Source organism: Trachinotus anak, unplaced genomic scaffold (assembly GCF_046630095.1).
Source record: "Trachinotus anak isolate AG129_WGS33_773 ecotype Australia unplaced genomic scaffold, CSIRO_AGI_Tana_v1 ptg000007l, whole genome shotgun sequence".
Taxonomy (NCBI): domain Eukaryota; kingdom Metazoa; phylum Chordata; class Actinopteri; order Carangiformes; family Carangidae; genus Trachinotus; species Trachinotus anak.
Window position 1 is genome coordinate 1,122,001 of NW_027273858.1, and position 13,446 is coordinate 1,135,446.

The 13,446-nt window shown below is 43.1% G+C and overlaps 1 protein-coding gene across 9 annotated transcripts in view; it reads right to left on the minus strand.

The window, feature by feature from the left end:
- Positions 1–13,446, minus strand: part of wdpcp (WD repeat containing planar cell polarity effector) — a 79,392-nt gene that overhangs the window by 43,304 nt on the left and 22,642 nt on the right. For 5 of the 9 annotated variants that reach the window (XR_011691292.1, XM_071479841.1, XM_071479844.1 and 2 more), the window contains 6 exons: positions 12,119–12,203; positions 8,389–8,433; positions 5,277–5,327; positions 3,439–3,509; positions 2,342–2,401; positions 1,326–1,440 (listed from right to left, as the gene is read on the minus strand). Coding sequence is in view for 8 of the 9 variants with exons in the window: in XM_071479841.1 (XP_071335942.1) it covers positions 1,326–1,440; positions 2,342–2,401; positions 3,439–3,509; positions 5,277–5,327; positions 8,389–8,433; positions 12,119–12,179 (403 nt within the window). In the remaining variant the exon portion in view is untranslated. Of the gene's footprint in view, positions 1–1,325; positions 1,441–2,341; positions 2,402–3,438; positions 3,510–5,276; positions 5,328–8,388; positions 8,434–12,118; positions 12,204–13,446 lie in introns of those variants that run through there. The other 4 variants (XM_071479846.1, XM_071479848.1, XM_071479847.1 and 1 more) reach the window with 2 other exon arrangements.

The window sequence follows — 13,446 nt, forward strand, 5'->3', positions numbered from 1 at the left end:
CTACTCTAATTGTCTCAGGCTAATTTAACAAGTGACAGATGTGAGAACAGCCTCTAACCTACCAAACCCCCCCCCAAAAAAAATACACACACACACACACACACAATCCCCGGAACCCACCCTCTCACAACCATTACTCTAATAATTAGTGCCTCTGAGGCTTTGAATGGAGCACAGTGGGAGGTGAGTGGGTGTATGTGTACTTGTGTGTGTGTGTGTGTGTGTGTGTGGGTGTGTGTGTGTGGGTGTGTGTGTGTGTGTGTGTGTACCTCAGTATGTGTCATGTGTGCGTGGGTGTGTGCGTGTGTGCTCCAGTGTAAATGTGAGTGGACATTAGCACAGTAAGTGCTTGTTGATCTACATTAAAAAATTTTTTTTAAAAAGTTGTGTGTGCGTCTGTGATTACATATGTATTCGTGTGAGAACAAGTGTGTGTGTGCCTGTATGTGTGTATGTGAGTGTGTGCACTATGGGGCTTTATCAGGTGTCTGGAGACCCTGGGCGGAAGCAGGGAGGGTGGTGTTATGAACAAATAATTGATACAGAAAGAAAGAAATAATTAGCAGATTTGGGCCGGTGTCCACGGCCCCTTATTCTCTCCTGCCAGGTCTGGAGAGCGAGAGAGCGCAGCGCGAGGGGGGGCGGTGCTCCCTGGAGGAACGCACGATGGAGGAAAAACACTGATGGATGCTCTTAAGGGAAGGCCCCTGGACACACACAGCACAAAAGGATTTGCCCGCAATTAGCTAGCAGAGTCGCCACGCTCACCTGTGGCACCTGCTGTGTGTTAGGCGGCGCGTGTGTGAGAGAGTGTTTGCGTGACAAAGTGGTGAGGAGAGTGGGGAGTGTGTGTGTGTGTGTGTGTGTGTGTGTGTGTGTGGGGTACACGTCAAGCTGCATGTGTGGTGAACAGGTGTAGGCACACAGACAGTGCTGACAATGTGAGGTGAGTGTGTGTGTGTGTGGATAGGGAGCCCGACCGTGTGGTGGAAACAATGATGTTTGTGTCCTTAAACCACAGCGAACCTCTGGAAAATTAAAGTCGCATATAAACCGAGATTTCACTCAGTGAAAGAGGAGGAGAAAACATTCTGTACTGCGATAACAGGTGTGTTGGTTCTGCAACGGCACTAATTAGCATCAACGTCACCAAAGTAACAAACATCACCGTCAAAAATGTCTCAAGGCTTTAATGCACCAGAGTTGAATTAAACAAATAAACACGAAAACTGTTCACCAAAGGCTAAAAACAAGGGTCTTGGACAACCAGACTGATTGAGAGTAGAATTTGTATGTGTGTGTGTGTGTGTGTGTGTGTAACTAACCATCAGTGACAGTGTTGGCTGGCAGTCGGCCCACTAATGTGCGGTCCACACACACTTGTTCAAGTTGAGGTCCACTTAGGGTCAGGGTCACCAGTACTCCACTGCTCAGCATCAACTACGGGGTAAACCCCCCCCCCCCCCCACACACACACACACACACACACACACACACACACACACACACACACACACACACACACACACACACAGCTTTTTTATGTCATGTGTGTAAAAGTGGTTAAAGCTCAAAATTAGACAGACTGAAAGGGAGTAAAAAAATGAAATTATCCGTCCTCTGTCCTCAAAACTGGCACAAACATGGCGTCTGTCGGTTCATCTGACTGTGGGCGGGTAAAAAATGGTCGACAGAATCACTTAATATTGTCATCCTGATTTTCCACACTGTAATTCTGCTATTCTGCTCTGTTCTGTGCACACACCATCTATTGCATGTCTGTCTGTCCTGGAAGAAGGATCCCACCTCTGTCGCTCTTCCTGGGATTTCTTGCAGTTTTTCTGAACTGAATAGTTGGTCTAAGTAGAGGAAGACTATACAGACTGTAAAGCCCATTGATTATTCATGATTAAGTGCTACATAAATAAAACAGATTTGACTTTAGCAGCCTTTAGCACGGTTCTCAGACTGATTTGAATAACAGAGTTAGTCCCTATTTAATGGCCTCCAAAGTTTAAGGTTAAAGAAATGCACAAGCTTTGGCATAAGACATGGAACAAGTTTATACCTATCAAACATTGCACACGTCCAAAAAGGGAGGTTTGTTTTTACCTGGGTGAGCACAAGAGAATCAGCCTTAAAGGATGGAAAAGTCTCTCATTATAATTATGTTGACATTGTTTTAGATTTTGCCTCATAACCTGAAACGGCCTGGTGTAGACAGACCAGGGGACGTACATTCAGCCTCTGCCCCTACCTGAACCTGGAAACAAGTGTGTGTGTGTGTGTGTGTGTGTGTGTGTGTGCATACAGAAGGTGGTGGGCTGCGGAGGGTGTGTACCTGGCAGCAATGCTTGTTTCTCCATCTGGTGTGAACACAGGTGTTGGTCTGCAACAGTTCCTGAATGAGCACGGTGGATAAACAGAGAGACAGACAGAGAGACGGTGAGAGAAACAGAACAAACAGAGGTGCACTGGAGTCCAACCACCCAAACACAACTTCTGCACGCAGACCTGATGCAGTTCTGAAGCTCGGACCTGACATAGAATCGAGTTTAAACCTGTAATTTTGACAATAAATATAGAAAATCTATATTTTATTATAGGCAAGAGATCAGCATAAGTGGCATCTGTGTGCCTCTACTGAAGTTATGAACAGTGATATTTTGTTTCCATCTTTTTGTCGCTTGCATTAATTATCGTGGTGGGACACAGAGCTGGACGCTTGCCGCCACAGGTGGCCACTGCAGCCGTTCCTGCTCACGGAGGGGCGGGAGAGAGTAGAGAGAGGATGCAGGTAAGGAGTGCTTGCATGCATGTGTGTGTACGGTCAGCTATTCCTGCCACATTCCAAACCCAGCTGGGGTGATTGGATGGGAGGAGAGAGGGACGGAGAGGGTGGGTGGTGGAGGTGAGCTGGGGTGTTTCTAGTTTCAGACAATGGTTACGGGTGAGAGGAGGGAGGTGGGTGGGTGGAGAGTGTGTGTGTGTGTGTGTGTAAAAGCCACAGACAGGTTCCAGCAAACAAAGCTAGGTCTGTACTGCCACAAGTACAGAGGGGAAGAGAGGGGGAGGAAAGGGCGGAGGAAGAGGGGATGAATGAAGGGAGAGGAAGGGAAGGAGGGAGGAAGGGAAGGAGGGAGGAAGAGAAGGGATGAGGGGGCAGCCTGCAGCCCCCTGATCCCCTCAAATATCCCCCTCGATGACAGAGCTCGGCAAAAAGAGAGGTGATGAGAGAGGAGAGGGAGAGAGGAGAACAAACGGGAATGACAGGGAGAGTGAAGGGAGCGGGAGAAAAGAGAGAGAATGCCCCTATTTGTTAATCAATCGGCCGTTTCGGAAAGGGAAAACTCCCAAAATCCCCAGAGGGAGGAAGAAGACGGGGGGGAGGCTGGGAGGGACGGTGGGATGGGGGGGTTGGATGGAGTAGGCGGGTACCTCCAGCTCCTTCAGCGAATCGCGAAGCTTCTCTGGTCGGCGGTTCCTGGGGGTCCACGAATAGCCTCGAGCTAAGGAGGAAAAACACGAGGAGAATCAGAGGATCATGTGACCTGAACTTTTAAACATAGACACAGGAGAAATCGTTTTTTAAAAAAGGTACTCATGGGAATTCAGACGCCCGGAAAAGGCAAAAGGGTTGAACTTTATATCTGGGTTGAGATCTTAGTATGACGAGGGGGCGATTGGGGAATAAAGGGTGGTGACAAGACAGTCAGGTGGAATGAGGAGGTGCAGGTACATGAAGCAGGCGTTTCCAAAATCTGCTCATGAATGTATGCAGAGTAATGACAGGAACTTTAAGAACTCAGCTCCATTTTGACTGCAGTCCTGAAAGTTTATTACTTACTAAGAAAATTAATTTACAGATATTTTGATAATCAGTAAATTGGTCAAGTCATTTATCAAACAAAAGTCTCATCTTTTGCAGGCAGCAGTTTTTCAAATGTGAGGATTTGATTTTTTTCTTAGTTCTAGGTTGTTGTACTTTTGGGTTGATCGGACAAAACAAGCAAAATAAAAATCCAAGCGACGAGAACCAGATCATTCACGACAGTTTAAAATGATCCCCAGTCATGATCAGTTTTAAAGTCTCTGGGTGAGGAGTTCTAACTTGTGTTTCTGAGCCAGAAACCCTACGAGGAACTGCCAGGTGACTGAGGAACCTGGTTATTTAGGAATTTATGGTTGAGTTTAATGAAATGATCAAAACCTAACATATTTAATTTCTTAAGAATATGGCAGGGATCAGCTCTTCTCTACTACTATTGTACGAAATGTTGATTGTACAATTACTTATCTTAATACACTTGGTTTCTATAGAGACTGCCTGTGACCAAAAAGTTACACAACTTAAATATAAAAACATAATGGAACAAAAAACCCTTTTCTGCAAAAAAATATGAATGTAGAAATTCAGGATTCATAAATTACATTGATAAAGTTACAAGCTTTACATTTGCGACTGCTGTGTCCCCAAAGCAAAGAAAATCTTAAGCCTGCTGCAACTGTGGAGTGAAAATACTCTACTGAAAGCAAAATGTCCCTTCAAAACACTATGTAGTCCTCGAGGAGAAGCAAATATTTAATCGTGAGGACTTTTGGCGCTCTTGAGTTATCTCCCAAATGCAACCTCTCAGTTAGCAGCACATATCTCAACACGTACAACGCCAAGGCCCCTTCATTTTAATTTCCCAGCCCTCCCTTTTCCCTCCATCTCTAGTGGTTAAACACAGGGAGGGAAGGATATGGGAAAAAAAAAAGCTAATTGAATATGTGCATCTGTTTCTGCCCCACGTATATACATGGAGTTCAGAGGGAGGAAAAAAGAGGGAAAAGAATCACTGCTGTTTTCAATATGGTGCAATCACTGTCCTATCTGTTTATTTTAGTCTCTTTTCATCTTTACTGAAACGAACCATTAAGGAGTGTGGTTCTCTAATAAGAATGAGTGGGAAGAGGAGGTAAATAGATGCATGCAAATGAGGGTGGGGAGGGTGGAGGGGGGTCAGGGGAGAGAGGAGGGAGGGGAGGGCAGGGGGATGAGTGTTCGTCTCCTGATAAGGGTGTTTGTATTCCACTACTGGGTGAAACGCAGGGAGAGTAAGGGGAAAGAGAGAGAGAGAGGGAGGGAGAGAGAGAATAGAGGAAGTAGAACAGAGGGCTGACTAGGACAGAGATTTCTGGAAGATGGTCATCCACACACACACACACACACGCACACACACACACACACGCACACACACGCAGGGGTGGATATGTCTATGTTGGAAACTTACCTTCACTGAACTGGACTTTCTCATTGTAGTAGTGATGCTCCAAGGAAATGGCTGAGAAAAATAAAGAGGCCAAATGAAGGGTGTGATTATACAGCATGTTGTGCAGGATAAACGACTCTAGTCTCTATATGATGTTGATAAAGAGGAACAGAAAACTAAGCTGGAGCTCAAACATCCCCTTAGCTCCAAGGGGCTGTGTTGGCACAGTGTAACCCGAAACAGTGCCTCATGGCCTGGTCAGCGTGAGCAAGAAAGTGGCCAGTCTGGTGGCCGGCCTCTCTGGCAGGCAGGAACACCTCTAGGATTAGTAGTATTAATCAGATAAGGGGGTGAGGGGCCAGACAGGACCAGACATGGGCACCTGCTCTGGGGCTGGGTGGGGAAGGCTGGGTGGGGTGGGGGTTGGCAGCAGGGGTACCCCCAGAGTCGCTCCAATGAGCCTAGGTCTCCCTCTAGTGGTGAGGAGTGGGACTATCATTTAACATTTCAGAAAACCAATCAGAGTAGGCTATGAAGGTTGTCTATGGTTTGACATGTTACAAATGATCAGGTGAATATTATTATTTTTTTTTTTTCCTGAATCAGCTTATTCCTAAAACTGATGGATTCCTTCATAAACTGTCTGTGTTTAACTGTTGCTCACAGTTTTTGTTACTGTTATTTATTTAGTCATGAATATAGAGAAGTTTTCAGATGTTTTTTTTTTTTTTCTTTTTTTTTTAAACAGACCTTTACCTGATAAGAACCAAAACATTAAAGCAGCATAATGTTGCCTCCTCCTTGGAAGTTATGTTTTCAAGTACTGAACTGACTCGGTGGAGGGATGGGACGCTGGTTAAGGAAGAACCCTTCAAGCACTGGTGTGCCTCTGGTTTGGTGCAGATCCAGATAATAATCTGGATCTGGTGGAAGAAAACGTGACCTTGGCAGAGGTATGTGCTCTACTTAGTGACATTCTAGTTTTGAAATGTCCCTTTTTACAGTCTGGCCGGGCACAAGTCCACTTTTTCATTTTCATGTGTTCAAGCCGAATGCCACAGTGCTCCTACAAAATATCAAACAAACAAATTTGAACCTAGTCTCATGTAATCTACTATATATGCAGTCGAATCATGACCTGAGCTATCGTTACACTGCTGTGTGAAAATGTTGTGATACTTTTGGACGGTGATTCTGCTCCGTCTCACCCCTCCTCCCCCTCTCCTCCCTCCACTCTGATATCAAGCCACACTTTAGTAATCCTCCAAATGAAAGGATTTGGAGAGAGAGCATCGTCTCCCCACTGAACATTGGAATGAAAGAGAAGGCAGCTTCTCAGATGAGAGAGAAGGGAGAGAACCCCATGATGAGAGAGAGAGGGAAAGAGACAGAGAGACATATGGTACACAAAATGAGAAAGAACAACATGTACATGGTGAGAGACAAACTGAGACAAAGAGAAGGAAATCAATGAAAGAGGGGCAGAAACACATGATACAGGCACAGGAACAAGGAGAAAACAGGCAGATTACACTAATGAAATACACAAAATTCATGGAGGAAATGAAAACAAAGATAAATTTACTATCTTCAAGAAGAGACAAAGAAAGACAAGAGAGGGTTTGTGCACGATGGTGAATGCATCATAAGAGCATTTCCATCCACTTGGTTTTATGCACATTTTCAAATTGTGCATTAAAAAACCTGAGTGGAAACAGCAGACATCAAAATATTGCAAAATGCTTTTTTCCTTTTCTACGTCATCTTGTTGCACCCTCTTCATAGCGGTGGTTTCATGGCATCTGACTAGAGAACTATAATCTAGAAAATAACTGACTTTCTTGTAATTTGGTTGAAATTTGTGCTCTTGACAATATTTCAAAATAACAATGGATCAAATTACAATGTAAAAGGTGTTGATTGTAGTAACTAATGCACAGACAATTATCACCTGACTCTGCTGTGTTTCAGCATATTGTCCTGCAGCTTTACTGTTCGCTTCACCATCATTTCCAGCGGCAGCAGGAAGCCGCTTTCAGCAAAAAAACCTTCTAAAAACGCTCTGCACACCATCTGCCCACCACCAAACAGTCAGAAACTAGCCGGTTTTCCTCAGGAACTGGTGGAGACCAGACACAGAGCAAAAACAGAGAGTGACTATAGGACCAACATTTGACCACAAACACAACTCCCTATTTGAAAACACAGACAGCAACACACGGTATCCCTTGTGACGGAAGCAGTCATGATATTTTCTGAAGGAAAAGTAGCAGAAGCACATTTTAAATCATCTAAGCTCTAATGTGAATTTTTATGAATCTCCAGATAATATATATTGTTAGCAAAAGAGCTAAATAGGAGAGGAAATATAGTTCTTCCTGTCGTGTTGAAAAGTATCTCTCCTTGCATTTGAAGGAGTGTGGTTCTCTAATTGAAACATATTCAGAATCAAATTTTTAGGCTGCCTACTATGTAGCAACCCTCGGCTGATTGCTCAGTAAATTTAGTAAATTAAAAAAAAAAAATGCATCATTTTCAAAAAAATGAATACACACACACAAAAAAGAAAAAAAAAAAAAAAAGCAAAGGATGAGACAGCCCATCCCTGCTGCTGGGACTGTGGCAGAGCGATTTGAGCACTTCCTGATGGTAAGGGAAGCCTCCTGGCCTGAGGCAATATGAGGCTGGACTACATGGGGCCTCTTGCTATGTGATCTAGGAGAAAGTCAACAGTTTAGTTTTCCTATCGCTGTGTGGCAGGACCCCGGGTCAACAGGAACACTGGGAGTGTAAGAGATAGATCCACAGAGGCCTAATAACCTGCGTGTATGTGTGTGTCTGTGTGTGTGTGTGTGTCTGGTATGTGCATGTGTATATAAGGTTTTAGGGTGTAAATCCTACATACTAATAGCCTCTGTGTGGACAAGTATATGTGTGGTTAACGGGTGTAAGACACCGAAATACACAGGACCAATAATCTGTGTGTGTGTGTGTGTGTGTTTACTGCTTATGTGAGCACAGGAGGCAGCAAAAAGCCCTTCTTCATATATAAGGAAATCTTATACATTCCAAAAAGAAGACAAATGCAACTTATCTTAAACACAAACAGACATCCAATATAAACACTATTTACCTGGCTCTCCTTTATCGTAGTACTGATAGGTGCCAATATCTGTATCTGTGGGGTGAGAGAGAGAGAGAGAGAGAGAGAGAGAGAGAGAGAGAGAGAGAGAGAGAGAGAGAGAGAGAGAGAGAGAGAGAGAGAGATGAACATCTTGCTGTCAGGGAAAAGCAGAAGACAGATCAGCAATTTCGCACCATGGGATAAACAATCGCTATCAGCCAGTGGCCTGTCCCGTCTGCCAGCGCCACAGTTTAGATAAGACCCTGTGAGGGAGGAGGAGGCAGGAGGGTGGGCTGGGGGGTCCGAGCCAGCATGGAGGGGGGCAGAGGGGTATTAATAAAGACAGGAGTGTGCTTTAGCCCAGGCCACCTGAGGGACAGACTCTCTGATTTACACACGTGCACCATATACATTTAAAAGTAGACGCACACAGACTCAACAGAGAAAATACATATGTACAACACATGGATGCAACACACACATACACACACAAACACAAATACTGACAGATATATATATACACATACATACATACATACATACATACATACATACACACACACACACACACACGCGCACACGCGCACACACACACACACACACAAACTGCTGAGCTGAGCCTTTTTTGTCAGTGTTATTCCTGCAGGCCCAAAACCATAAGCAGCCAGACTCGGATTCGCACAACACATCGTTTCTTTATCGCTCCACTACTGTTGCTGCCGCTGCTGCTGCTCCTGAGGCCAGGTCACACTAATACAAGCAGAGAGCTGATGGCACACACAAACACACACACAAAGAAACACACACGCACATGCTGTACCTGGATACAGATGCAGTCGCAGCTCTATAAGTTACTGGTGTTTACTGATGGAGATTTTCAAGAGCAAATAAACACAAAATACACAAATTTAACCATCTGTATAAAAGCACTTGAAGTGTATAAAGCAATATTTTTTTGACATTTATATGGAATTAACAACCAGTTCTGCACCACATTTAGCTCATTGTTTCGGTTTCTCTTAGACAGATATTTTCTGCAAACAAACTCAAATACAGTAAAAACTGTACCAGCCTAACAAGAAGCAGAAGGGAAAAAACGTCTAGTGAAGAAAAACCCTAAAAACCCAAACATTCGTCAGGAGTCTGTTGACCATACCAGAGCTAAAAGAAGAGAGAATACTGGACTAAACAAGGAACAGGCTCAAGTTGTTTAGTCAGGTATCAGAACAATACTGAAACATCATCCATAGTAATTATATCTGTGGGGATTTTCCATAGACAATAATTCCATAATCATTCCTCATTCAACAACAACACTCCCAAACAGGTAAATCTAATCCTAACTCAAATCCAAACTCCTCACCTTAACTCGCCTGTTGTGGAAGTAAAGATAAATACGATACATTCACTTTGTATTGATTAAACTAGAACAGTAGCATTGGTATCTGGATCTGCACCAGTCATAGATCTTAACACCACAAATATGTCTGATTTTTTACATCAAGATCCAAATGTTATTTCCTGAGAAATTGACCAAAATGTCAAAAAATCCTGGATCCACCCCTCAAAGCAGATCGACACAAACTTTAGTGAACTCCTTCCTGGCTCATGCCCCGATCAGTATTTTTCATTGTCCTGCCGAAAAACAAATCAACAAACACACAGGTGGAAACTTGGTGAAGGTAATAAACCACTGGGTCTCATAACATCAAAGGCAGCAGGAGAAACAAGACAAATAGGTCACAGGGTAAAACCCCATTTAAAAATCTGTGTCAGTTTAATGAATGAAGAACTTTCTGTTGAGGTCAAAACACTTCAGCTGCATCTGTGAATCTGCTCAGGGGCCAAGGCTGGAGGCTGGAGGCTGGAGGCCGAGGGCTGTGGGAGCTGTCATGTTCAACAGACACACAAACCATATAGAAAACATTTGTTACACAGCATTAGGGACACTGCTTTTATAAACCTATATTTTTGTTTTTGAGGCGGATGTATACGATGTAAGGAAGGTGGTGATAGGGAGTGTCACACCTCAGCAACCAGGCCTCTTCCCTCAGATGTATCCATCCACATTTTTCCAAGATAGCGGAAGACACACACAGCAGGAAAAAACAAACAAATAAGGATATGTCACCATCACCTAGGATATACACCCTGTCGTACCTTTGTATGCACACACACACACACACACACACACAACACAGTCAGCCTCCGAGAGACACTATCTTCGTCTAAAGCTCAGCAGACTGTGAAAGACAAGACAGAATGGAAGGGAGAAGAAAACAAGAAAATGGAGAAACAGAGCATTTCTGTCTGACGGAGGAGATGGACTGATAGATGTAGAGCAAGAAAACACACAAAAACTGGAAGAAAAGTCAAAGTTAGAACCTGCTCACTTGGCCCGACAGGGAAGCTTTGGTTGGTAATTAACAAATCTCAGTAACTACATGATGACAATGGTGACGTACAGTTCTGTGGAAAAGTTTAGATTCGAGCCCAAACATTCAGCCAGTGATAAAGAACTATCTTCAGAAAGAAGAAGAAAAGGAGTCCTGAAACAGACGGTCTGGTCGAGTCAGCGTGGATCACATGAGAGACAGAAGACACAGAGACAGAATAACTCTTGTAAGTTCTTCAAGACGCTTGTCCAAAACTCTTGCACAGTGCTGCAGGTTGATTTAACTGTTCCATGTGCCTGTATATAACACTGTACATGAAGAAATAAAAAAGATCATTGATAGCCGTGCTTCTGGGGAATGATCATCAAATGTGAAATGCATCTCAGCCTTAATGGGGAAATTTCCGAGTTTACATTTGTTTACATTTGCTGGGGAGTGTTAATGCATATGAAAAAGCCTTTTGTGACTCCACAGGGAGCTGTGTGAAATCTGATTAATCGCCTGCTGTGATGTCACTTGAGTGAAGTTTAAAAATGAAAAAAAAATCTGAGTTTGGATTTAGAAAAAAGCTAAAGGCTCCACCACCACCAGAAGCCTCTCCAGCTGAACTTTCAGCAGTTTAGTGGTATTGTGGGTAATGTAGGCAACAGGTTTTGACAAGGAAGATGAATATGTAGAATAAAAAGAGATCTGCTGCATCGATTTTTGATATTTCTTTTAACACTGCTTGTAGCATAATGAGCTAAGTGACTTTGTGTGTTCGTTTGTTTAGACATTCTCGTAACAATCTAACTGTGTCAGTAAAGCTTCTCAGCTTCGACCTGCACTTCATGAACTCAGAGGACCTGAATGAAGAACAGTTCACCAGGGTTATTAGTTTCTTTGGTTGTTGCAGGTTGTTGCTTGTGCAGAGAACTGGACCCAACATTGTTTTATCTCACACCTGAGAAATGGTGGAATCCCTTCACTAACACTAGTCACACAAACTGTACAGATGATTCACTGGCTTCTTGAGTTACCTGTGGTCTTGCTAAAACAATTACACTGTAAGCAATGCACAAATACAGTTTCATGCGGTAAAACATTACAATGGATGTCATGTACAATGCAATAAACAACACTGAAAGCATGAGAAGTTGAAGTGAGCAAGGAGAAAGTGAAAACAGACAAGGTGAGAATTGGTGTTGACTGAGAGTCAGATTGTTAAAGTCGATATACTGAGGTGGGGAGAAGGCGTGAAAACAAAGTGAGTGATGACAGAGAGCCAGGGAAAGAGCAAGAGAAGAGAGAAAGGCAGAGAATTATTGAGAGGGAGGTAGATTGAACATGGTGATAAGTGCTACCTTTGACTTGGAGTGAGCTCTTGGTGGACCACAAGTGCAGCTCAGCGAGGCAGAACGCCATCTGACGGAGGAGTGTAACCCGAGTCTACAGAGACGGGCAAGTGAGAGAAAGAACAAATGAAAGACGGAGAAAGAGAGAGGGCAGACCAAACACAAGCACAGATGCATATCTTGACGGGACGACATAATAGATTGACATAAATGGGCCTAAGGGTCAAACAAAGCTGGCATGTGAGCACACATGTTCACATACACGCAAATTTGTCTGACGACCGGGTGAGACTGCTGGTTACTACCTGACCAGGCACAGAGAAGAAATTAATGTTACACATGTTCAAGCACAGCACAGATGACAAAGCAAAACAAGGCAGTGTAAAAGTATTTTAGCACAATTTAAGACAAATGACCCCGATCTTAAATGGTACTTTCATTATTTCCCCATTCACCCAAAACCAATCAGCGCCGTACAGCTGAAAAGATCAGTTGATCAATCAATAAGTGTTTTAAGAGTAATTTTCATAACTGATCATTTAAGTTGTTTGTTTTTGTTGTAGTTTTCTTTTCATTCGTTTTCTATTCACTGAATAATTAATTGATTATTTAATAAATTATTATTGTTAGGCCTATTCATGATGAAAGTCCTCTCTGTGTTCATTACTTGACAACTCTGGACAGTTCTGCCCGGTGGGTAATACAGGCTGTGCAATTATGTTTTTGTATAGCAACTACACTGTAAAAAAAATAGGTAACAAAAACCTCCATACAAAAAGAAAAAGTTCAGTCAAAGCTAAGACAAGACTTCAGCAGTCTCACTTAGGGGAAAGCCTTGAAAATAAGGTGATACATTGCAAGTTGTTTATCCTGATATAATAAATCTGACAACAATTTCTGTTTCCCTGAACAGTGTTTGCATGAATCACTTCAAACAGCCAATGTGTAAAAGAGGAATTAACAGTGAGACAGTGTGAGTGCTGAATAAAGATAGACTTAAAATAAATAAATAAATAAATAATCCATCCTTTAATGGTGCACAGGGAAGATATTTCAAAATGAGTGGTAGTATTTCTTTAAAAAAAAAAAAAAAAAAAAAAAAGTGTTATGTTCTGCAACAAAACAACGCAACAAAACGACAGACAGACACGCACATGAACTCAGACTGACACTGAGACGAGGTCACGGGCGGCAATGCTTCATTCACACATCACAGGTGAGCAGTGACGGACACACACTTTGGAGCTGACAGCTCAGACAAAGCAGGCAGCATTCCTTACATCAGCTAATCAGCACAGAGCAGGTCTCCCTCCTTCAGTACAGACTTTATTCTCCAG